This window comes from Saimiri boliviensis, chromosome 7 (assembly GCF_048565385.1).
Source record: "Saimiri boliviensis isolate mSaiBol1 chromosome 7, mSaiBol1.pri, whole genome shotgun sequence".
Classification (NCBI taxonomy): Eukaryota; Metazoa; Chordata; class Mammalia; order Primates; family Cebidae; genus Saimiri; species Saimiri boliviensis.
In genome coordinates this window covers 43,412,188-43,430,979 of record NC_133455.1, presented here as the reverse complement: position 1 = coordinate 43,430,979, position 18,792 = coordinate 43,412,188, and the positions used below count along the sequence as shown (strand labels likewise).

The following is an 18,792-nucleotide window of genomic DNA, read 5'->3' as shown; positions in this document are numbered from 1 at the left end:
CCCAGAACATAACACTATGAAGAGTTTTCTTCTAAACACCCATTATCTATTTAAAAGCAGGGCCTCCCAAAAGAATTCAACTGTTAAAAATCCCCTCCCAGGAGTTTTGTAACCAGGAAAGATTGAAATAACCTAAACAGGCATTGTCACAAAACGATCATATCTCCCATCTATTTTCCTATGGGCCTATTTATCTTTCCTACAAGTTATTTGTTTTCCCATAAGTAATCTTCTCCCTCTCTCCTTCGCCTATTAAGCCCCAATTCTAAGCAACAATTTGAGTCACATTTTTCTGTAAATTCCCAAGTACTTATGTGAATAAAATTATATATTTTCTCTTGCTAATCTATCTTTTGTGAGTTTAATTTTCAGGCCTCCAAAAGCTAAACTTAAGAGAGTAGAGGAAAATGTTTCCCTCCCGCAAAGAGGTAACATGTATTAATTACCTACAACAATCAAGACACTGTTCTAATCATACTGAGTGTATCAATTCAGTTACTTCCAACCATGACTTTTTTGTTATTTCTCTTTCAGAGATAAGGAAACTAAGTCAGAGAGAGGTTAAACAACTTACTTAGTGTCAGAAGCCTAGTAAGTGATGGAGCCAGAATTTGCACCTAGCAGTCAAGCTCCAGAGCCCTTGTGCTTAACCACTGTGTGAGAGTAACCTTACCTCACAAGAGGGTAGTAAAGATGAGATGAGGTCATCTGCACACAGCATCCAGCCTTGCACAAAGGAAGGGCTCCATAATTGTAGGTGCCATTTTGACTATTAGTAAACCATCTGTCAATCTGCTCTTGATAAAACCAGGGTGTTTCCTATCTCTCATCAAGGGATTAGGGTCGCTCGAAGATGAACCTGTAAGCAATGTAACTAATTTGTGTTTTAACTAGCTGCAGCTTAATAATCGGGGGGAGGGTGTTGGGGTTCCAGAAAACAGACAAGAACAAGAGAGCCAAAGGATAAAAATCTATCAGAGTTATCCAGCACCATTCAATGGAACTCAACCTTCCAGTAACTTAAAAGGTGTGGTTTTGTCTGTTTTGCTTGTTTTACCTCAGAGCAGGAATATTTCTCTCGACCTTAATATAACCCAGATGAAGTAAGCCACAAACTCCCTAGATTTTGATTCTAACCTCAGCAGCAACGTTGTGATGGCAACTTCAATTCTATTCTCACCCTGGAAAAAGAGTAGTCTCTACCATGAGCAATACACCATGAGAAGGATATAAAGCAGATGTTAAGAAGCTGGGCTTTCCAGTCAAACATGCCAGTGAGCAAATATCAGCTTCACCAAGTACCTGGAAAACCTGCAGCAAGTTACTTAAACTCTTGGAGTTTCTGTTTAGGCATCTAAAAGATGGAAATTTGGCCGGGCACAGTGGCTGTAATCCCAGCACTTTGGGAGGCCAAGGCAAGTGGATCACCTGAGGTCAGGAGTTGGAGACCAGCCTAACAAACATGGAGGAAACCCTGCCTCTACTAAAAATATAAAATTAGCCAGGCGTGGTGGCAGCCTCCTGTAATCCCAGCTACTTGTGAGGCTGAAGCAGGAGAATTGCTTGAACCTGGGAGGCAAAGGTTGCGGTGAGCCGAGATTCCAGCCTGGGCAACAAGAGCGAAACTCTGTCTAAAAAAAAAAAAAAAAAAATGGAAATTTAATATCTCTCAAAAAGCTACCTCAGGATAGTGGAGCCAGCCTGATGGCAAATAGCACAATGTATTATTTGACAGACATTCATAAATTGTACCAAGCACAGTGGCTAACACCTGTAATCCCAGCACTTTGGGAGGCCAAGGTGGGCAGATCACTTGAGGCCAGGAGTTCGAGACCAGCCTGGCCAACATGGTGAAACCCAGTCTCCACTAAAAATACAAAAATTAGCCCAGCGTGGTGGTACGTGCCTGCAATCCAAGCTATTCAGGAGACTGAGGCACAATAATGTATTAAACTCAGGAGGCAGAGGCTGCTGTGAGCCGAGATAGCACCATTGTACTCCAGCTGGGTGACAGAGTGAGACTTTGTCTCAAAAAAAAAAAAAAAAAAAAAAAAAAAATCATAAATTGGCTTTATGATTTTTTAGCCTCTTGCAAGAAGCCTTCCATGACCTTTCCCTTCCACAAATGGTTTTTTAAAAAATCTCCTGCTACACTGAATTTTCTGCAGTACTTCTGAATCTCTTTTATGAAAACAGTTAATGTTACACATTACATGACAGTCAAAGTGATAACAACAGTGTGAGGAACATATCATCATTATTTCCATTTTTTAACAGATGGAAAGAGAAAAAAACTTACTAGGATTAAGTGCCTGGCCTAAGGTTACACAGGTAGCTGGTGATGAAGCTAATATTTGAACCTGCAAGAGTTTAAATCCAGACACTATGTTCTTTATGCTATTTGTTACTCTACCTTATAATGATTAATGTTCATGACTGTTTTCATTTCAAGGCTAAAAGGTCAAGATTTGTGTCTAATTTATCTCTTTATGGCCCTCAGAACATTTCCTGAATATAATAGGTTGTCCATGCCTTGTTGAATTAGTAAATGAATAGTGGCATACATAATTCCATCCCCCAGAGCCTCATCAATTACAATTTATTTACATTTTTTTAAGTACTTTACATCCATTTTCTCATTAAATCTTCCCAAGTCCATCAGCTAAGTGTTATTATTATTCTCATTGCAAAGGTGAATAAACCAAGGCTCAGAGAGACTTGTCTGAAATTGAGGATCTACACAGACTAGTCAAGGTCACATGACTAAAAAGTGACAGATCCAGGTTCACATCTGGGAAGACTGAACCCACTGACTGAGCTTATAACCACCACTTGTCAGCTGAAAATAGGATCAGAACAGAGATGGCCTCATCAAACCACTGGCATATTTTATGGTCCACTCAGCCAGCATCTCTCAATTTAAAAGTTTTAAATGTGAATTGCTTTTGTCAAAGAGTTAGAAGGGACTTAAAAATGTGAAACCTTGGATAGAGATCAGTGGCAATTCCAAAATATCCTTATAGGAAGGGTTTGGGAATATCAATCTCACTGAAATTGGGGGAGAAAGATAAGAATTTTTGAAATTATCATAAAGCTATATTTTCATGCGAGGCTCACCATTTTTTCAATTGGATTCTATTATTGTGGACTGCTGATATTGTAAGGGCAGATTAAAGGAGTCATCACTCTTCTGTTGGAGGATATATTAAAAATATGTATTTCATGAATCTATATGTAACCCAATTATGTCTATCATTTTTCAAAAGTGATTCATACATCAATAAAATGAAAATTCAAATCTATAGATGACGCTGATATTTTTTTAACAACTGCAACATCACCGTGACAATAATGAAAGTCAGGAAGGTCTCACAGAGACGTGTGAGTGGCCAGTAAATAGCCGTGCTCAGTGCAGTTGGTTGCACAGGAATAGCTGCAGGAAAAGAGAACCCACCTTGTGCTCAGAAGACCAAGGGCCCCAAGTGCAGACGTGATCCAGGAAGAGGATGATGGCATCATTGCTGACCATTCCCTGAAGGGGTTGGCCCAGTGTATTGTGGCAGTCACAAAAGCAAGCATCATCAGGAAGGATGTCAAAAACAAAATAGAAAGCACAATCTTATGAGCGTTTGCACACACGCACACACATACACACAGAGAGACACCAGAATTCACTGGCTCCAGAAATACTGGGTGTAGTTCCAGCCATCAAACCTCAGAAATGGCATGATGAAACTGGAACTTACTTAAAGGAGGTCCCTTAAAATGATTAGGGTTTGAAAAGAAACCAAATAGACTTTAAAACACTTCAACCTGGAAAGACAAAACTTGAGAGCTGGTGGGTCAGGTTGATAAAAATCACAAAAAGTACTGATACGGATTGTGATACCAAATCCCAGCAATGCAGACTGAGAAGCCCTGGTAAAATTAAAGTACTCTTAGGACTATTTATGTTTTCAAGTGCTATTTTATAGGGCAAGTAATAAACTAGAAAAAAATAATAACTCTAAGACAGTCTATAGCTGTGAGCCCATGATAGGTATGTTGCAGTTATACCTACACTATATGTTCAGTCTTTTGATGTCCATCGTTGAAAAGAAATACATATAGCAAGCTCCCTTTCACATTGCTGTTTTTTGAAGGTCCCAGGAGAGGAGATGCTAGACTAAATATTGGTTTACTACACATGGCAGATCTGGTAATTCCGTACACATGGCAGATCTGGTAATTCCCAAACAGGACAATCAAAAGAATCACCTGAGGACCATTTATAAAAAACAGATTCCCAGGCTTCATTTCCAATGATTCTGACTCAGTAAGTCTGGGGCTTAGCAACCCTAAGAGAAAATCTTTTCCATAGATGAATCCAAGGTATAATCTAATTGGCTGAAACGGAATCAGGTCCCATCCTTGAAGCAATCACCGAAACCAGAAAATGAGGCCTTTTTTTTTTTTTTTTGGCGTGGACTGGGTCACGTACCCTTCCCTATGATGGGAATGGAGTTTTCTCCAGAAAAGAAAGTAGATGACTAACCCTCAGTACCCCCTACTTCCTGAGAAACAGAATCTCAGTTATATTGGTATAAACATAATAGCAGTTTTTGCAATGATTTTAATGACAAAAAACACAGTTACTTTTGCACCAGCCTAATATCAAGGGAAGCTTGTGCCCAACTGAAATTCTGTATCCCCAACCTCTCTAGCTATGGCCATGTGGCTAATTCCGGCCATTAAGAACATGGAGTATAAGTCAGCTGTAGGATTTCTAGCAGGCATCTTTAAGAGAATTGACTCTGCAAGGAAGAAAACTCTTTTTTGCTTTTTCTCTTTTCTTCCTTCGGTGACAGAATATGAATATGACTGGACAGGGAATCTCTGTCTTGTGATTTAAGATCAAAGACAGAAGAAGCCTGAGTCTCAAATGATCTCATGAAATTGCCCTACCAGGCTGAAATTTCCCACTCCTGGCTTTCACAGATGAGAATAAACCCTCATGAGTTTAGATAATTTTCAGTTTTCTTTCTCTGTTGCAAACTTCTGAACCTACTCCTCTCTGACACAGTAGAACTCTGTAACTACATGTATCTGGGAAGGGAGACTAGGCAGACAAAAAAACATAGTTATTTCTGTACTTTGCAACTTCTCTTTAAGTTTTATCTCTCATATCTCTAAGCATTCTGATTTTTTATCTGTGTTATACATCTTGAAAAATATTTTTGCCATGTCTTACAAGGAAGTTTGTCTTTTACTGCTTCCAAAGCTGGGTGTAATTCATTACTCACAACTGTCACATCTTTTCCACATCTATGTGAAAAATTACCCCCTCTTCAAAACTCAGTTTAAGATTTAGTATAACCAAAACCACTTTTGGCCAGCCCCACTTAAATCTAGATAATCAAAAGTATCTATTCTTTCAACTCAATCTCTGTGTCTCTGTTTTCATATTTGTTAAATAGATTCAATGAGTGGATTTCAAATATTTTTAGGCACAAGTCCCACATGAGTCCCCAAGAACTCCATGTAGGGTTATACAGGTTGGACATGGCCATTTGTGTTATCTTTCTGACTGATACCCTGTAGAGCTGTGCAACGTACATCCTGCCTCCAAATGCACCCTGGTCCTTCCTTGAGAAACAAAGTTTAAAAAGCATTGTACTGACATTTTTAATGCATATAATCAATAAAGGACTAGTATTTAGAGTATCCAAGCACCTCTGATATCAATATAAAAAAAAAAGTAACACAACTGAAACTTAGTAACGGATTTGAACAGGCACTTCACAAAATAAAATATCTTATGGTCAATGAACACAAGAAAAGGATCCAACCTCATTAGGAATCATAGTAACGGAAATTAGAATCACCATAAACTACAATTTCACATCTACTAGATTGGTGAAGACTAAAAAGTTTGAACATAACAAGTATTTATTTAAAAATTTGGAAGAATATGAAGTTAAATACCATTGGTGGGAATATAAATTGAAATTACTCACTTCAAAAACAATTTTAATTGTCTGAAATTGAGGTTCTACATACACTATGCTTATTCCACTCTCTGTAAATTAAAGGGAAATGTGTACACATGTGTATTAGAGTGCATGCACAAAAGTGTTCTTAGCAGTATTGCTCATAATAGTCAAAATTAAGGGGGAAAAAAAACAATTCTGGCCGAGCACGGTGGCTCAAGCCTGTAATCCCAGCACTTTGAGAGGCCGAGGCGGGTAGATCACAAGGTCAAGAGATCGAGACCATCCTGGTTAACATGGTGAAACCCCGTCTCTAGTAAAAATACAAAAAAATCAGCTGGGCATGGTGGTGTGTGCCTATAATCCCAGCTACTCAGGAGGCTGAGGTAGGAGAATTGCCTGAACCCAGGAGGTAGAGGTTGCGGTGAGCCGAGATCACGCCATTGCACTCCAGCCTGGGTAACAAGAGTGAAACTCCGTCTCAAAAACAAACAAACAAACAAACAAACAAACAAACAAACAAACAAACTCAATTCTACCAATGTAAGATTACCTACCATAATGTAATACAATGGAACACTATTTTGCATAAAAATAATGTACCATGGCTACACTCAATAACTTGAGTGATTCAATCTCAAACATAATGTTTTCTCTGACAAAATAAAAAAATTAATACTCTTTTATAAAAACTGTTTTATTTTATGAGTCAATCTAAAAATGTTTTGATGGCATTACTCTATTATTAACATTAGATACAGATGAAAAAAATATTTAAAGAACAGTTATAGCAGTTGTTAAAAACGATAATGTTTTCAAGATTGAACCATGAAACTAATATGCCTAAGTAGTTTTTTAATCTATCTCAGTGGGTACTATTACTTTTATAGTCCCACATTGAAACAGCTTCCACACAAGCAAGATGGATGTGGCACATTGTATTTTCCATGAACGACTTGCAACAATATTTTCCACCTCTTGTGCTTTTTCAGAATCTTGCCCCTCCTCCATCAAAAGGTAGATTTATATGTCCCTTCTCTTAAACTTTGTATACAGCAGAATTGACTTTTGAACAGACCATAAAAATCAATGTAGTTTCCACCATGCGCGCGCTCTCTCTCTCTCTCTCTCTCTCTCTCTCTCTCTCTCTCTCGGAAATTCACCCAGCTACCATACAGTGTGGAAATTTAGACCACATGGAGAAGAACCAAAGTCCCCAGCCCAGGCTCCTGGCTGAGTTCGAGGTGGGCAGCCAAAACCAACTCACCAGCAAAGTGAGTGAACCATCTTAGAAATGGATCTTCTGGCATGCAGTTGAGCTGCCCCTGATAAAACTGCACTGATCAGAGGCCAGCTTCCCCTGCTGAGCTCTGCCCAAATGTAGACTTAGGAACAAAATAAATGACTGTTGTTTGAAGCCACTAAGTTTTGGGGCACTTTGTAATACAGCAATAAATAACTGGAACATAAGGTAAAAGGACATTCCTGCTACAATTTTTTGAAGAGCTAGGTACACCCAAAGATCCCCTGCTGCCCCTTCCGTTCTTTCTTTCCTCTTTCTGTTCGTATTTGCAACAGGAATTAAACTGGACCCGATGAAAAATACTTAATGTAATAAATACTTAGATTTTCCCCAAAAGTAGGAAACAGAATTCTTTAGAATTAGCAACCTTTCCCAGACTTAATTCATACTTTCTCGGATGTCATTATCAAAGAGTAAATGATAATTTCTTCACTTTTCCTTTGTGTGTCTGAGAGTTCATTTTTGAAGATATGGTGGTTTAACATGTTTTTATCAAATCAGTGATAGCCAGTGGATATGCATGCCTTCTCTAGTGGTGTTTTCCATGACAAAGTAAAAAAGTGAGTGGTCAAATTGCATACATGTGGGCTATTAATCCTTTCCTCTATAAAAAAAATAAAATGTGGGGTCCAAAATGTTAGTTGGAAGCAGATAGGGAAATACAAGAGCTTGTCTGATAGTTCCCTCAGGGGTTCTCTTTGATTTGGCCACTTCAGCGGTTCCATCTAGAAACAGGTCATTGCCTTCAGCCTTTCAGGGCTCCTGTGAGGTCTTTCGTTACCTTTTATTTTTAACTTGTTTCATCGAACCAGTGCAATGCACACCAAGGCCTGTATAAATATTTGTGAATTGTTTGAACTTTGTTCTGTGCCCTTCAATATTCTCAGGAAATCAATTTTGGACTTTAAATAAAGTTTGAAAATTCGTTCACCGTAACTAGACTGATTCAGGGCCAATTGCTAAGTGAGCAATGAGAACACGGGAGGAACAAGGGTATTTGAAAGTCTTGCAGGATCTTTCCGAAAACGATTATGGCTGTGTGAGGAACTGCATATAAATTTACACCCAAAGTAATCCTTTTGAAGCAGCTGAAAGTCTGAAGACTGATTTTTTAAAGAGGACATTTCAAGGATATTTTCTTACAGCCAGCTACCACGTGATCTGCCCTGGCTGTGTCCTAAAAGCCCCCATCTCCATTATTTGCTTATTTGCTGGTCAATTTGCCTCTCTTCTTTTGCAGACCTGCACCATATATATGTCTTCTGCTTCTCCTCCTTTCTTCTTTACGCCCCTCCCCCACTCCCGACCCGTCTCCCTCTCCCAGTTTGCCTTTGCCTCTAGGAGGGATCAGAGTGAGGAAGTGAACTCCTTTGGGGCCAGTTTACTTGTGTCATCCTGAAAGGGCAGTATGGTCAAGGGTCAGGGCCAGGCCCTATGCTGGCTGGTAGTCACTTTAGAGACTCTTAGGAAAAGTAATTTCATAATTTAAGTGCCAATGGGACCAACGAAGAGCAACTTCTCTGCAGAGAAGGAGGATGGAAGTTTACCCCCTGGGTTGACACCTCTCTGACAACACGAGCTGGGGCCTCCCATGTGACTGTGGAATTCACATGGAATTTGGTCTTTTAACCTCTGCTTCCTCCACTTCCTCAGCTGTATAATGGGGACAGCATTTCCTAGTGAACATCATGAGACTTTATAAAGGGGAGCAAATACTGACAACAAGCCGTTTCCAACAGGAAGAGCCAAAGGTTCAAGGTTCAGTTCCACTGTAACAAACACTGGATATGCATACTTTCTCTGTCATTGTGTGTCAGGTGTCCCATATAGGTTGCTTTAGGCCTTACTGGCCTTTCTCTGCCTCAGTTTCCTCCTTTCAAAATAAAGATAATAATAGGACCTATCTCACAGAGCCGTTTTGAAGATTAAATGAGATACAAAGTATAGTGTCTGGTACCCATGATAAATGTTAGTTATTTGTTTCACCTGCTCTGTACCTTATTTTATCATGTAATAAGTGTCCCCGATCCATGAACAGAAGCTGAAATTGTGAGAATCCTAGAATGAGAGGTAAAAACTCCCTCATTTTTACAGACAAGAAAAAAGAAATGCTGTAAGACTGGGTGCCCTGCCCAGGGCTACCTGATTCCTTAGCAAGAAAGCAGGAGCTAGAGTTCAGGTCTCCTAATTGTCAGGTCGGTGCAAGTCTCAGTTTTCATTCCTTTGAAGACTGTGTTGGTATTTTTATCCCCAGATAACCCTTTTTCATTCCTATTTCAATCCTAAGACCAGTTACCATTAACCACTGCATTCTCTAAGTCTCCTGCAGCTTCCATGAAACCTGCAGATAACCCCCGTTTCCCAAAAGCTAAGCCCCACCCCCTGCAAAAGGCCAGGAAAGGTAGCACTTTCTCAGAGACCCGAGGAAGCTACTAATGGGGACAGCAGGTGAGGAAGGAGGCGGTAGAACTGCAGCTGCTGGCAAAGGTTGCCCTAGTAACCGTGCCGGCTCCATTCAGGAAGCCAGTCCAACTCCAAGATGCAAAATGATCGCCTTCACGCAGCTCCTGCAAGCACAAAGGGACCAGAGGAGCCCTGGTATAGCTGGAAGAAAGGGAAGCACAGAGTGAGGTGGGGGCCCATGCTGTCAGTTACAACCTTCCACCTTCCACAGAAGAAAAAGAAGGAAAGAGAATAGCTCTTTGAATCTTCTGGCCTATGTGAACCGTAAAAACCACCCATTTAACATGAGTCCTTTTGTGAGAATAGAGGGAAACAGGCACCCCTCTGTTCACCAGCCTTATGAAACAATATGTCAGAAGAGGGGGGCAGAAACCTCAAACATTGCAACTTTATGGAGGCTGTAAACTCTTCATACTCTCTCTCCTTTATTCAGACTGGTGACAAAGACCATTTGCTCCCAATTTATTGGAAACTTTTTTTTTCACAGCTTGAGCTGCTTAGATGCAGCGAGCTCCCTCTCCCCAAATTGCCGTCAAACACTTGCTGAATGGGCTAGGCTCAATTATGCTCCCTCCACAGGTTCAGCTCACACTGTGACCCTGCATGGCTTCCTGCTATTCATATGTGTTACTTCCCCTTTGTGGTAATGGCTTGTGGCACTTCGCCAGAAAACATTATTAATTTCAGAAGTGGACTGACAAACAACAAACCCACAGTGAAACGAGAGGAAGTGCCGGGGAGGCCAGCTGTCGGCTTGAGCCAAGCAGTAGGAACTCAATGTATGCAGGTTCTAGGAGGAAAGAGATAATAATCCACAAAGAGGAAATGCACTAAAATTATCCACAGCCCATATTAAAAAAAAAAAAAAAAAAAGAAAGAAAGAAAAAGAAAGAGAAAAGAAATCAGAGAAAAGAAAGGGGGGAAAAAGCACCCAGCTACTTGAGCTGCAGCTGGACAGGAAATTGCTAACGCTGCTTGCAAATCCCTACTTTGAACAGGCAGTTTAGGGAATGCCAGGAGCGGAAACCGTTCAGCACTGGATTAATACGAGCCAAGTTGAACTGCAATCCACTTCTCCTTTCTGTGCTCTTGCTAACTTGGGACACCCAAATAGGAGAGACTGACTTGGTATATATATGTTTTGCACTATTTCTGTTTGCCTTTTATACTTAGTTGCTTAAAAGTCACCGTGGACAGTTTTATATGACTGCCATAAACCGAAGGCCATTTAGTGTAGATGACGAAGTCAACATATGTGCCATGTGGGTGAAAAGCTCATCCTTCTCCCCACTTCAGATGAAGGGACTGAGCTCATGCAAAAGAGCCCCAAATGTAAGTATGTTCTAGTTCTTTTGATTCCATACGCCTGCCTTTTATTTGGTTTGTATACTTTTACACTTGAGGTGAGGAAAGAGTAGGTATCAAGGAAAATGACAAGATACAGTCTTTAGCTTACAAAGAAACTATTCAGTACAATCCCCACAAGTTTCAGTAGGGGTTTCTGACCCACATTCTGAACCAGTTAAACACAAAAGCACATTAGAACAGGGTAACAAAGTTCCCTCTTAAGTGCCAATGTAAAATTCTAAAGCCATAGCCTGCAACAGTGAGAAAGCTTAGATATGCTTGCCACGCACATGCTAGGGGAAATGGAGACATCATTCTGGATTCATCATTCTCATGTGGATATCTGCAGGTAGCATTGCCAGGCAGTGACAACAGCCTGGAAAAAGAATTATCCCTACTTTCTACTTGGCATCTTTCAGCATTATTGAGCAAAGGATCCTGACGGTGAAGGATAGAGAGCAGGTTAATATGCGGCTGTCAGCTTGTTATTGTGCTACACCTCTCTGTGGTTATTCACTAATATCCAATTTTATTCCTCAGCCAGCTATACTCTATAGCTTCCTTTTTCTTCAGGGGCATTAAAATCTTAAGCCTGAACTATACTCATAAAAGGTATTGTTCATATACATGATACAGTCCATTCTAGGATGTCATCCTTTTTTGTGGCAAAGGATGAATTTCATAAACTGCCCCTGAAAAACATTCTAGGAAAAGTTTAAAAAGTTAAGAACTTTGCCCTACTATGCCTACAAGTCAAAATCAATCCCTGAATGAAAAATTTTAAAAATGTGTCACTTCACAGGTAGGTATAACTAATGAGAGATTTTTTTAAAAAATACACATTCAATAGCCAAAATAGTTATTTATTAATAATTTAAGGATTTACATTCTTAGAATAAATTCCAGCTCAAAACTTTACACCACGAACATAATGGAGCAATTTAATTCTCCCTTCTTCACAATCAAATGCATTTCTCTTATCAAATGGGTACCCATGCTCACACACACACTTCCAGTTTTATACAAATTTTTTCTAAAGGAAAGAAACCAACCCAAGTATTGCATTTGAGGTGACACTCCCTGAAGAATTTTATACAGAGGTAATATACTGTTTAGCACAGCTGAAGTTTAAGGAAAAAAAAGTAAGCTCATGATTTGGTGTCTTTCCAAGATTATCCCCTTTGAGACAACACAAGCCAAAATATTTACAAAGGTAAGGCATAGTCAAACTACATAAAGAGAAAAAAAATCATGAGGAAGATACATGAAAAAGACTAAAGATTTCGCCATAACAAGGTCTTAGTAATAATAGTGTCCATAAAGATGTCATCAGAATTGGTAAAGTCAAGCATGCTGCAAATATACCCTTTGGATTAGAAAAGAGCACAATTTTCTTTCTTTCTTTTTTTTTTTTTTTTTTTTTTTTTTTTTTTTTAAGAAGTGGTATACTGCTCTTTCTCCCTTTGGATAATTTCTTTTAAGCCCATCAAAGGAAAAAACAATTCAAACAAACACTGTCAAGTGATTTAAGATCAAATATTTACAGTAATCAAATTGAGTATCAGATTTTTTATTTTCCAAACTGATACCACAAATACAGAGCTGAAATCTCTCTTTGGCTCCTCTATATGCAAAATTGAATTAGTCTTCATTGAAGACAGTTATATAGTCAGTTCCAGATGCAAAAGGAAACGGCCTTACAAGGCCCTAAAGAACACATGCTCCTACCCTACCATTTGGTCCTACCCTATAAACCTGGAAGTCCTCAAATCCCAGTCCCTGCATGGGTAGGCTGTACACATGGGTACAGAGCAAACCTACTGCCTGTATCTATACAGCATGTCCTGTTATTCCAAAGAGAATGGAGCAAATCTCTCTGTTAGTATTAACCAATTCCGCACTTGGTAACCTTGTCTAGTACAGACAGCTGGTGTCATTTTGACACCTGGGGCCACACACAAAGAAAGCAGCCCAGCTGATGCTGCCAAGAGAAACTGCTGAAGGAGCAGACACATTCCAGCAAGGAGGGGTGTGGGGTCTTTCACGTGGATTGCAGGGAGTCCACCTGGTAGACATTCTGGTTGGAAGGGGTGGTAAAATACAGCTGCTGTGCTGGAACCCGGTTATCACAGGGGCTACTGAGTCCCAGCGTCCTCTCGAAGTCCAGCAGCTGACCCATGAAGTTGAAGTTAGGGGATATGTTGGATTTCTTCATCTTGACAATGTCATAGGCATCATTCATCGACAGATTGAGCTTCTGCATAAGGTAAGCCACAGTCACAGTGACTGAGCGGCTAATGCCAGCCAAGCAATGTACCAAGACACCACAGTTCTTGCCCCGGGCTTCATCTGTGAACACAAAAAGAAAAGCAAGATCTCAGTGTATTGAAAACCACACTTTGTGAATGATCAGTCTAAAAACTGAACTTTAATAACCATAATTGTATGTGGCTGTTAAGCTCTATGGGCAACGGAAAATGGATCACTGAAATAAAACATGTACACTGGACACAATTACATATTTCAGATATTTTCTAAAAAGAGGGCTTTTGTATTAAGTTTCTGCCAACAAAAAACTCCTTAATGGGTGCATTCTTTGCCTCAGCATGTGAATACCAGAAACCCTGCAATATGTTCGTGAATGCCTTTTATACAGACAAGCAGACTGCAAGGGTCTATTAAATTATTCTCCAAATGTTGTGCAGTTAACAATGGAGGTATTCAGGCATTTTAAAAGAGAGAGGGAAGTCACAGGGGACAGCCCATTAGGAAGAACAGGATGTCGACATGGCTTGAAAATGAGTTCCTTTGTAATAGGAAATGCATTACAATGCCTGGAGATTCACTTCTCCCCGGCTTCCAGCCCACAGTTCTTCCTGCTGGGCTCAGGTTACCCACTGTCTCACTGTCACCAGTATCACAGTATCATTCAACTGGATAATATTTAGCACTCATACTGCTTTCCAACAACTAACCTGACGTCCTAATATAACTCCTAGGTTTTTAAATTATAAAGCAATGCTGGAATTCCTGTCTATAGTGAGTAGTACTATTTGATCCTTCCCCTGAGTCCAAAGACTGTGGGAAAAATCTGTTTTCCGATTATGAACGACCCCAACCCCCGTCAAATGACTGAATTCAAAGATTCAAGAAATAGTATTTCAAATAGGTGATCTGCAGCCATGTCAAAAGGCAGGTTTTCTTCCCTTAGCAAGAAGATAAAACAGAATTAAGGACGCTCTAGAAACATTAGAGACCTTCAGTCCGACAAATTAGCAAACAGCAAGAACGATTAACAGCTTAAACTCTATGAATGGCTGGGAATTTTGCATTTAAATGTCAGAGCAACGACTACTCATTAGTCTCACCTATGAAAGAAATGGCCTCAGGGAAAAACTGGGACAGGTTTTGGCTCCAGTGATCCGAGATGGGGATTTGCTTGTATTTAAACTCTCCTGCGTTTTCAAAGAGATTCGGCAAATTGGGGGTGACATTCAAGATGTATTTGATGCCGAATTCCTCCAACACGTCCAAGTTGGTGGAGTCTTTGGCACAGCCCAAGTAGAGGAAGGGCAAGATCTCCACTGGGAAGGAAGGCTGGCTGTTGGACAACGGGCTACCATCCGAGTCTGTTGCACTATTGGGGTCTCGGTCAAGGTCAGATTCAATGTCCGAGGAAGAGTCAGAGCTGATCCGCAGGCCCCCGAGCCCCAGCACTGGCAACGGCGGCGAGCTGCTGCTACACGAACCGTCTAGATTGGTCTCGCAATGCAGGGCGAACTCGGCTTGGAACTTACTGAAGCCACCTGCCAGAACGAGAAAAGCAATCGTGTAACCCGAGAAGTAGTAGTAGTTTTCACAGCTTGTAAGAACCAGCCCGGCGTAAGAAACACCACAATCACCCTACAAGCCCCCCTACATACATAAGAGAAACACACTTTAAATGTGCACTATTGAGAATGGAACGAACGGGCCCGCCTCGCCAGGGAACTCGTATTCGTTTAAATCCGAAAATATACAAAATGGCAACTTTTGGGATTATTTTGAGAAGCTAGGATGTGCCAATCTGCACCCCCATCAACCTCTCCGGTCCTGCAAATCTTAATTCAAAATCGAACGATAGAAAACAGGGTGATGGTAGAGGAAGTTCTCGGTAAGAAGACGCAGAACCCGTTAGAAACGGCTAGTAACCGCGGCCGGAAGCGGGTGGATTCTACCCCTGCCCGGTTCTCCGGTGCGGAACCGCGAGTCGCGGGCCCTACCTTGCCGGCGGCCGGCCCCTGGGCAAGCTGCGCGGCTATGAAGGGCCAGCGGCAGAAGTATTTAGTCCACGCGCCCCGCCTGCAGCCCTGCGCCCTGCCCCGAGAGCGGAGTTCCCGGGCGCGTACCTTCCAGGTAGAACGCCCGGCAGCCCTCGTCCTTGAGCTTCTTGAGCAGCAGCCCGAGCACCGACTCGCCGCCCGTATTCTCGTTCCAGTCGCTGCTGCTCTCGTCGTAGAGCACTACAATGTCGGTGCCGCAGCGCCGGGTGAACCGGTCTCGGTCCTCGCCGCGCGTAAAGAGCGCGCGCACGGGCAGGTTGCCCTTCTGCAGGCGCCGCAGCATGATGCCCGGGATGGCCACGTTGATGGCCGACTCGATGTGCGACGACTCGTACAGCTCCTGCGGCCGGCAGTCCATCAGCAGCAGCCGCTCGTTGCCCAGCTCCAGCTGCTCGTTGAGCCACGCCACCGTCTTGCTGATCGCCATTTCCGACGCGAAGGGCACGGGTCTGAGCGTATCTATCATGGGGGTCGAGCTGCGGGAGAGGGCGAGGTGCCTACCAGACGCCCCTCGGGGCAGGCATAGGCCGAACGCACCGCGCGCTAAGCTGCCGCTCTCAGAGCGGGGTTTAAGTCCGCCTCGCCTTACCCAAGCCGAGGCTGGCGATTGGGGAAGACGAGACAGAAGTGAAGCCGGAGGTTCTCTCTGCACCCGGTTGCAGCCGCTGGCTCTTAGTGTCAATGAATCTCTCTCAATGGAGCTGCCCAGACAGTTTTGTTCCTCCCCAGTGAATGAAATCCAATTAATTCGGACTCCGTGTTACTGAGACGGAAGGAAAAAAAGTCTAGCGGCTCCTAATCCCTCCCTCCAAGGCTGCACCTCAAATCTACCCGGGCGTCTTTCTCCTCGGATTATTTAAGAGTCGATTTGCTCACTATCCCTGGGACTCAGCCTCGCACACCCCCAGCGCGAGGCAGCTCCTCAATGGATACAAACAGCGAGCGTCTCAATGGATACATTCTCCGGGCCAGCCAATGAGCGAGCTGCGGAAGGGGCTGTTGCCGTGGGGACGGGCCGGCTGGAACAGGTTGTGTTGATGAATTGTTAATGAGTTTGTCATTCACAAAAACGGAAAGGAATTTCCGCTCCGGATAAGCCCCAGTGCAAACAAGCTGCAACAGCGGGCTCGGCGGGAGGAAGGAGAAAGAAGGGGAGGCGGCAGCAGAGGAGGAGCAGGGTACATAAGCCAGGGCACTTCAGTTGTCTCATGTTTCCTTCTGTTGAGAGTTCACACTTCGCGTCGGAACTTTTGCGCACCAATGGCGCAATTAGCATGCACAAAAGCCCTTGTTCGCGACGCTTGCGTTCGGGAGCTAGCTTTAGGAAAACTTGTGCTGACTTTTTGTTCTTTGTATTCCCTTCAAACTCATTTGGAATCAAGTTCGCCTTAATCCTCCCCGCCCCCAACCCCCCTTCTTTAGGCGGTGTGTGGTATTTGTTTGCCAGTTTTAAAGCCCCAGCTCTGTTTGCTCTGATGTTCTTTTTGCCGAGGCTGTGTTGGGGCTGGTGAACTGACGGGGCTTTAGTGACCGATGAGGTGTTAAATGCTAATCCAACATCTTTCGAAACAAACCGGGATTCTGCTGAAACATTTTAAAGCAAACAAATGTTTGGTTGTCCAGAAAATCAGAAGAAAACCTTTTTTCTTAAAGTAGCATTTTATCTTCTTTAAAACAATATAGAGTACAGAAGCAAACTCTTCGGGCAGTCCCGTACTTTTACTGTATTCCGCTCCAGCGGCGTGGGGAGTTGTTACGAGCCATTGTTCCGGATATCTAAATCTCTCCCCCGGCCCCATCACCGTCACCGCCTGCTGGGGGGTCGCGTTGGTTAATGATTTCTGGGCAAGGAGCTCGGCTTCTGACGGAGGAGCCGGTCTGGCGGGACTGCCTGGGTAAGGTGTGCCAGGCCGGGCCGGTAGTCGCCGCCATTGGCGAGGCGTGGGGAAGTCCTCACGCAAGGTCTGCAGGCTCCGGGGGCTCAGCAGGAGGGGTCCGCGATTGGTTACAGTCGGCAGGGAGGCATGCCAGAGGGGTCCTCTCCTGCCCCCTCCTGCCGCCGCCTTCTCCCTTTGTCCAGCGCCTGGCACTCCCTAGAGCACCAGCCGCGCCTGCGCACTGCGCTCCCTGCCACCGCCCCGCTGTCCCCGTCTCCCCGCCTGGCGGGCTCGAGGCTTTTTTGCGCGATCCAGTGGACGGGTGCGGGGCTGAGCGGGGGACTCCCGGTTCCATAGAGATCTGGGCGGGTGGTGGGGGGAGCAAGGACGAGTGCCTGCCGGGACCCCCCTGGCTCTTGGCTCTCAAGGAGTCGCGGGGAACGTCCCTACCGCCCTGCAGAGCCAGCAGGTAACTTGGGGAGGTGCCGGACAGGCCAGCGCACGGCGCTTGGCCCCGGCGCCGCGGGGCGGACGGACTGGAAGCCGGATGGAGGCGTGGCCGGGTGGGGGCCGCGGCGGCGGGGAGGCGCGTTCCCGGCGCGCAGAGCTCTATTGTTATATAAAAGTGCCGAGGTCCGACTCTCCCGAGCGGAAAACCACCTGCGAGCAGCCGGCTCGGCGCGGGAGGGCTGCGGCCGGAAGGCGCGGGCCCTAATCCGGCATCCCCTCCCTAAACCCCGGCGGAAAAGAGGCCGCGCTTTGTCCCGCCGCTGCCTGGGAGGCGGAAGCGGGGGCAGCCGCCTGGCGGGGTGCGGCTTTGGGTAGCCTCCCTCGCTGCGCTTTGCGCCCACCGACAACACCGCTAGGGCGCCTAAGGTCGCGGGGTCTCCCCTCGCCCGACGCCCCGCACCCACGGGCATGCCTGCTGACGCCCCTGCTGCAATTTGCATTTTTAGTCAGCCGCCTCTTCCCTGGTTTGGGAAATGTAGGCTAAAAAAAGGCGGCTGCGAGGCCCGGGTTGCCAATTTTGGAGCTCTGCTGCAGGCAGGCCGCCCCGGGAGGAGCATGTTCGACGAAGGTGGGGATTGCCGCGCTCCTTTCCGCACCTTTTTTGGGCAGCCCTTGGAACTAAACTGTATTTCACTGAATATCTTCTAGTTTCAGCCGGGGGAGGCCTGCGCTGGAGTTGACTCCCCCTATCCTCCCCGATCTGTCACAGAAGTTCCCACTCCGAGACGTTTCAGTCATTGGGACCTGGGGACAGTGAGGGAAGAGGCAGGGTGTCCTGCAGCGGAACTGGAAAGAGCAAACCTGTTGGAGGTGCAGCCCGGGACCTCCAACAGAAGAGAAAGTGGGGGAAGCTGGGTTTCCACTTTGCCTGTTTTAAAAGTGCAGCTACCTGAGTATGACTATAGATTCAGGAGGACACATCGAAACTAGTTTTACCCATGCTTCTTAACTCTATCGCCAGGGGAATGCCAGTCTTTCCTGGCATATTGACTAAAGTGGCG

General features: G+C 44.1%; 1 protein-coding gene across 1 annotated transcript; it reads right to left on the bottom strand.

The window, feature by feature from the left end:
• Positions 1-11,924: 11,924 nt before the first annotated feature.
• On the bottom strand, positions 11,925-16,336 carry DUSP6 (dual specificity phosphatase 6). The gene is made up of 3 exons (XM_003927865.4): positions 15,471-16,336; positions 14,451-14,888; positions 11,925-13,431 (listed from the first exon to the last, which is right to left on the bottom strand). The coding sequence occupies exons 1-3, from the start codon at positions 15,868-15,870 to the stop codon at positions 13,124-13,126; spliced, it is 1,146 nt and encodes a 381-aa protein (XP_003927914.1). The 5' UTR covers positions 15,871-16,336; the 3' UTR covers positions 11,925-13,123.
• Positions 16,337-18,792: the final 2,456 nt, after the last annotated feature.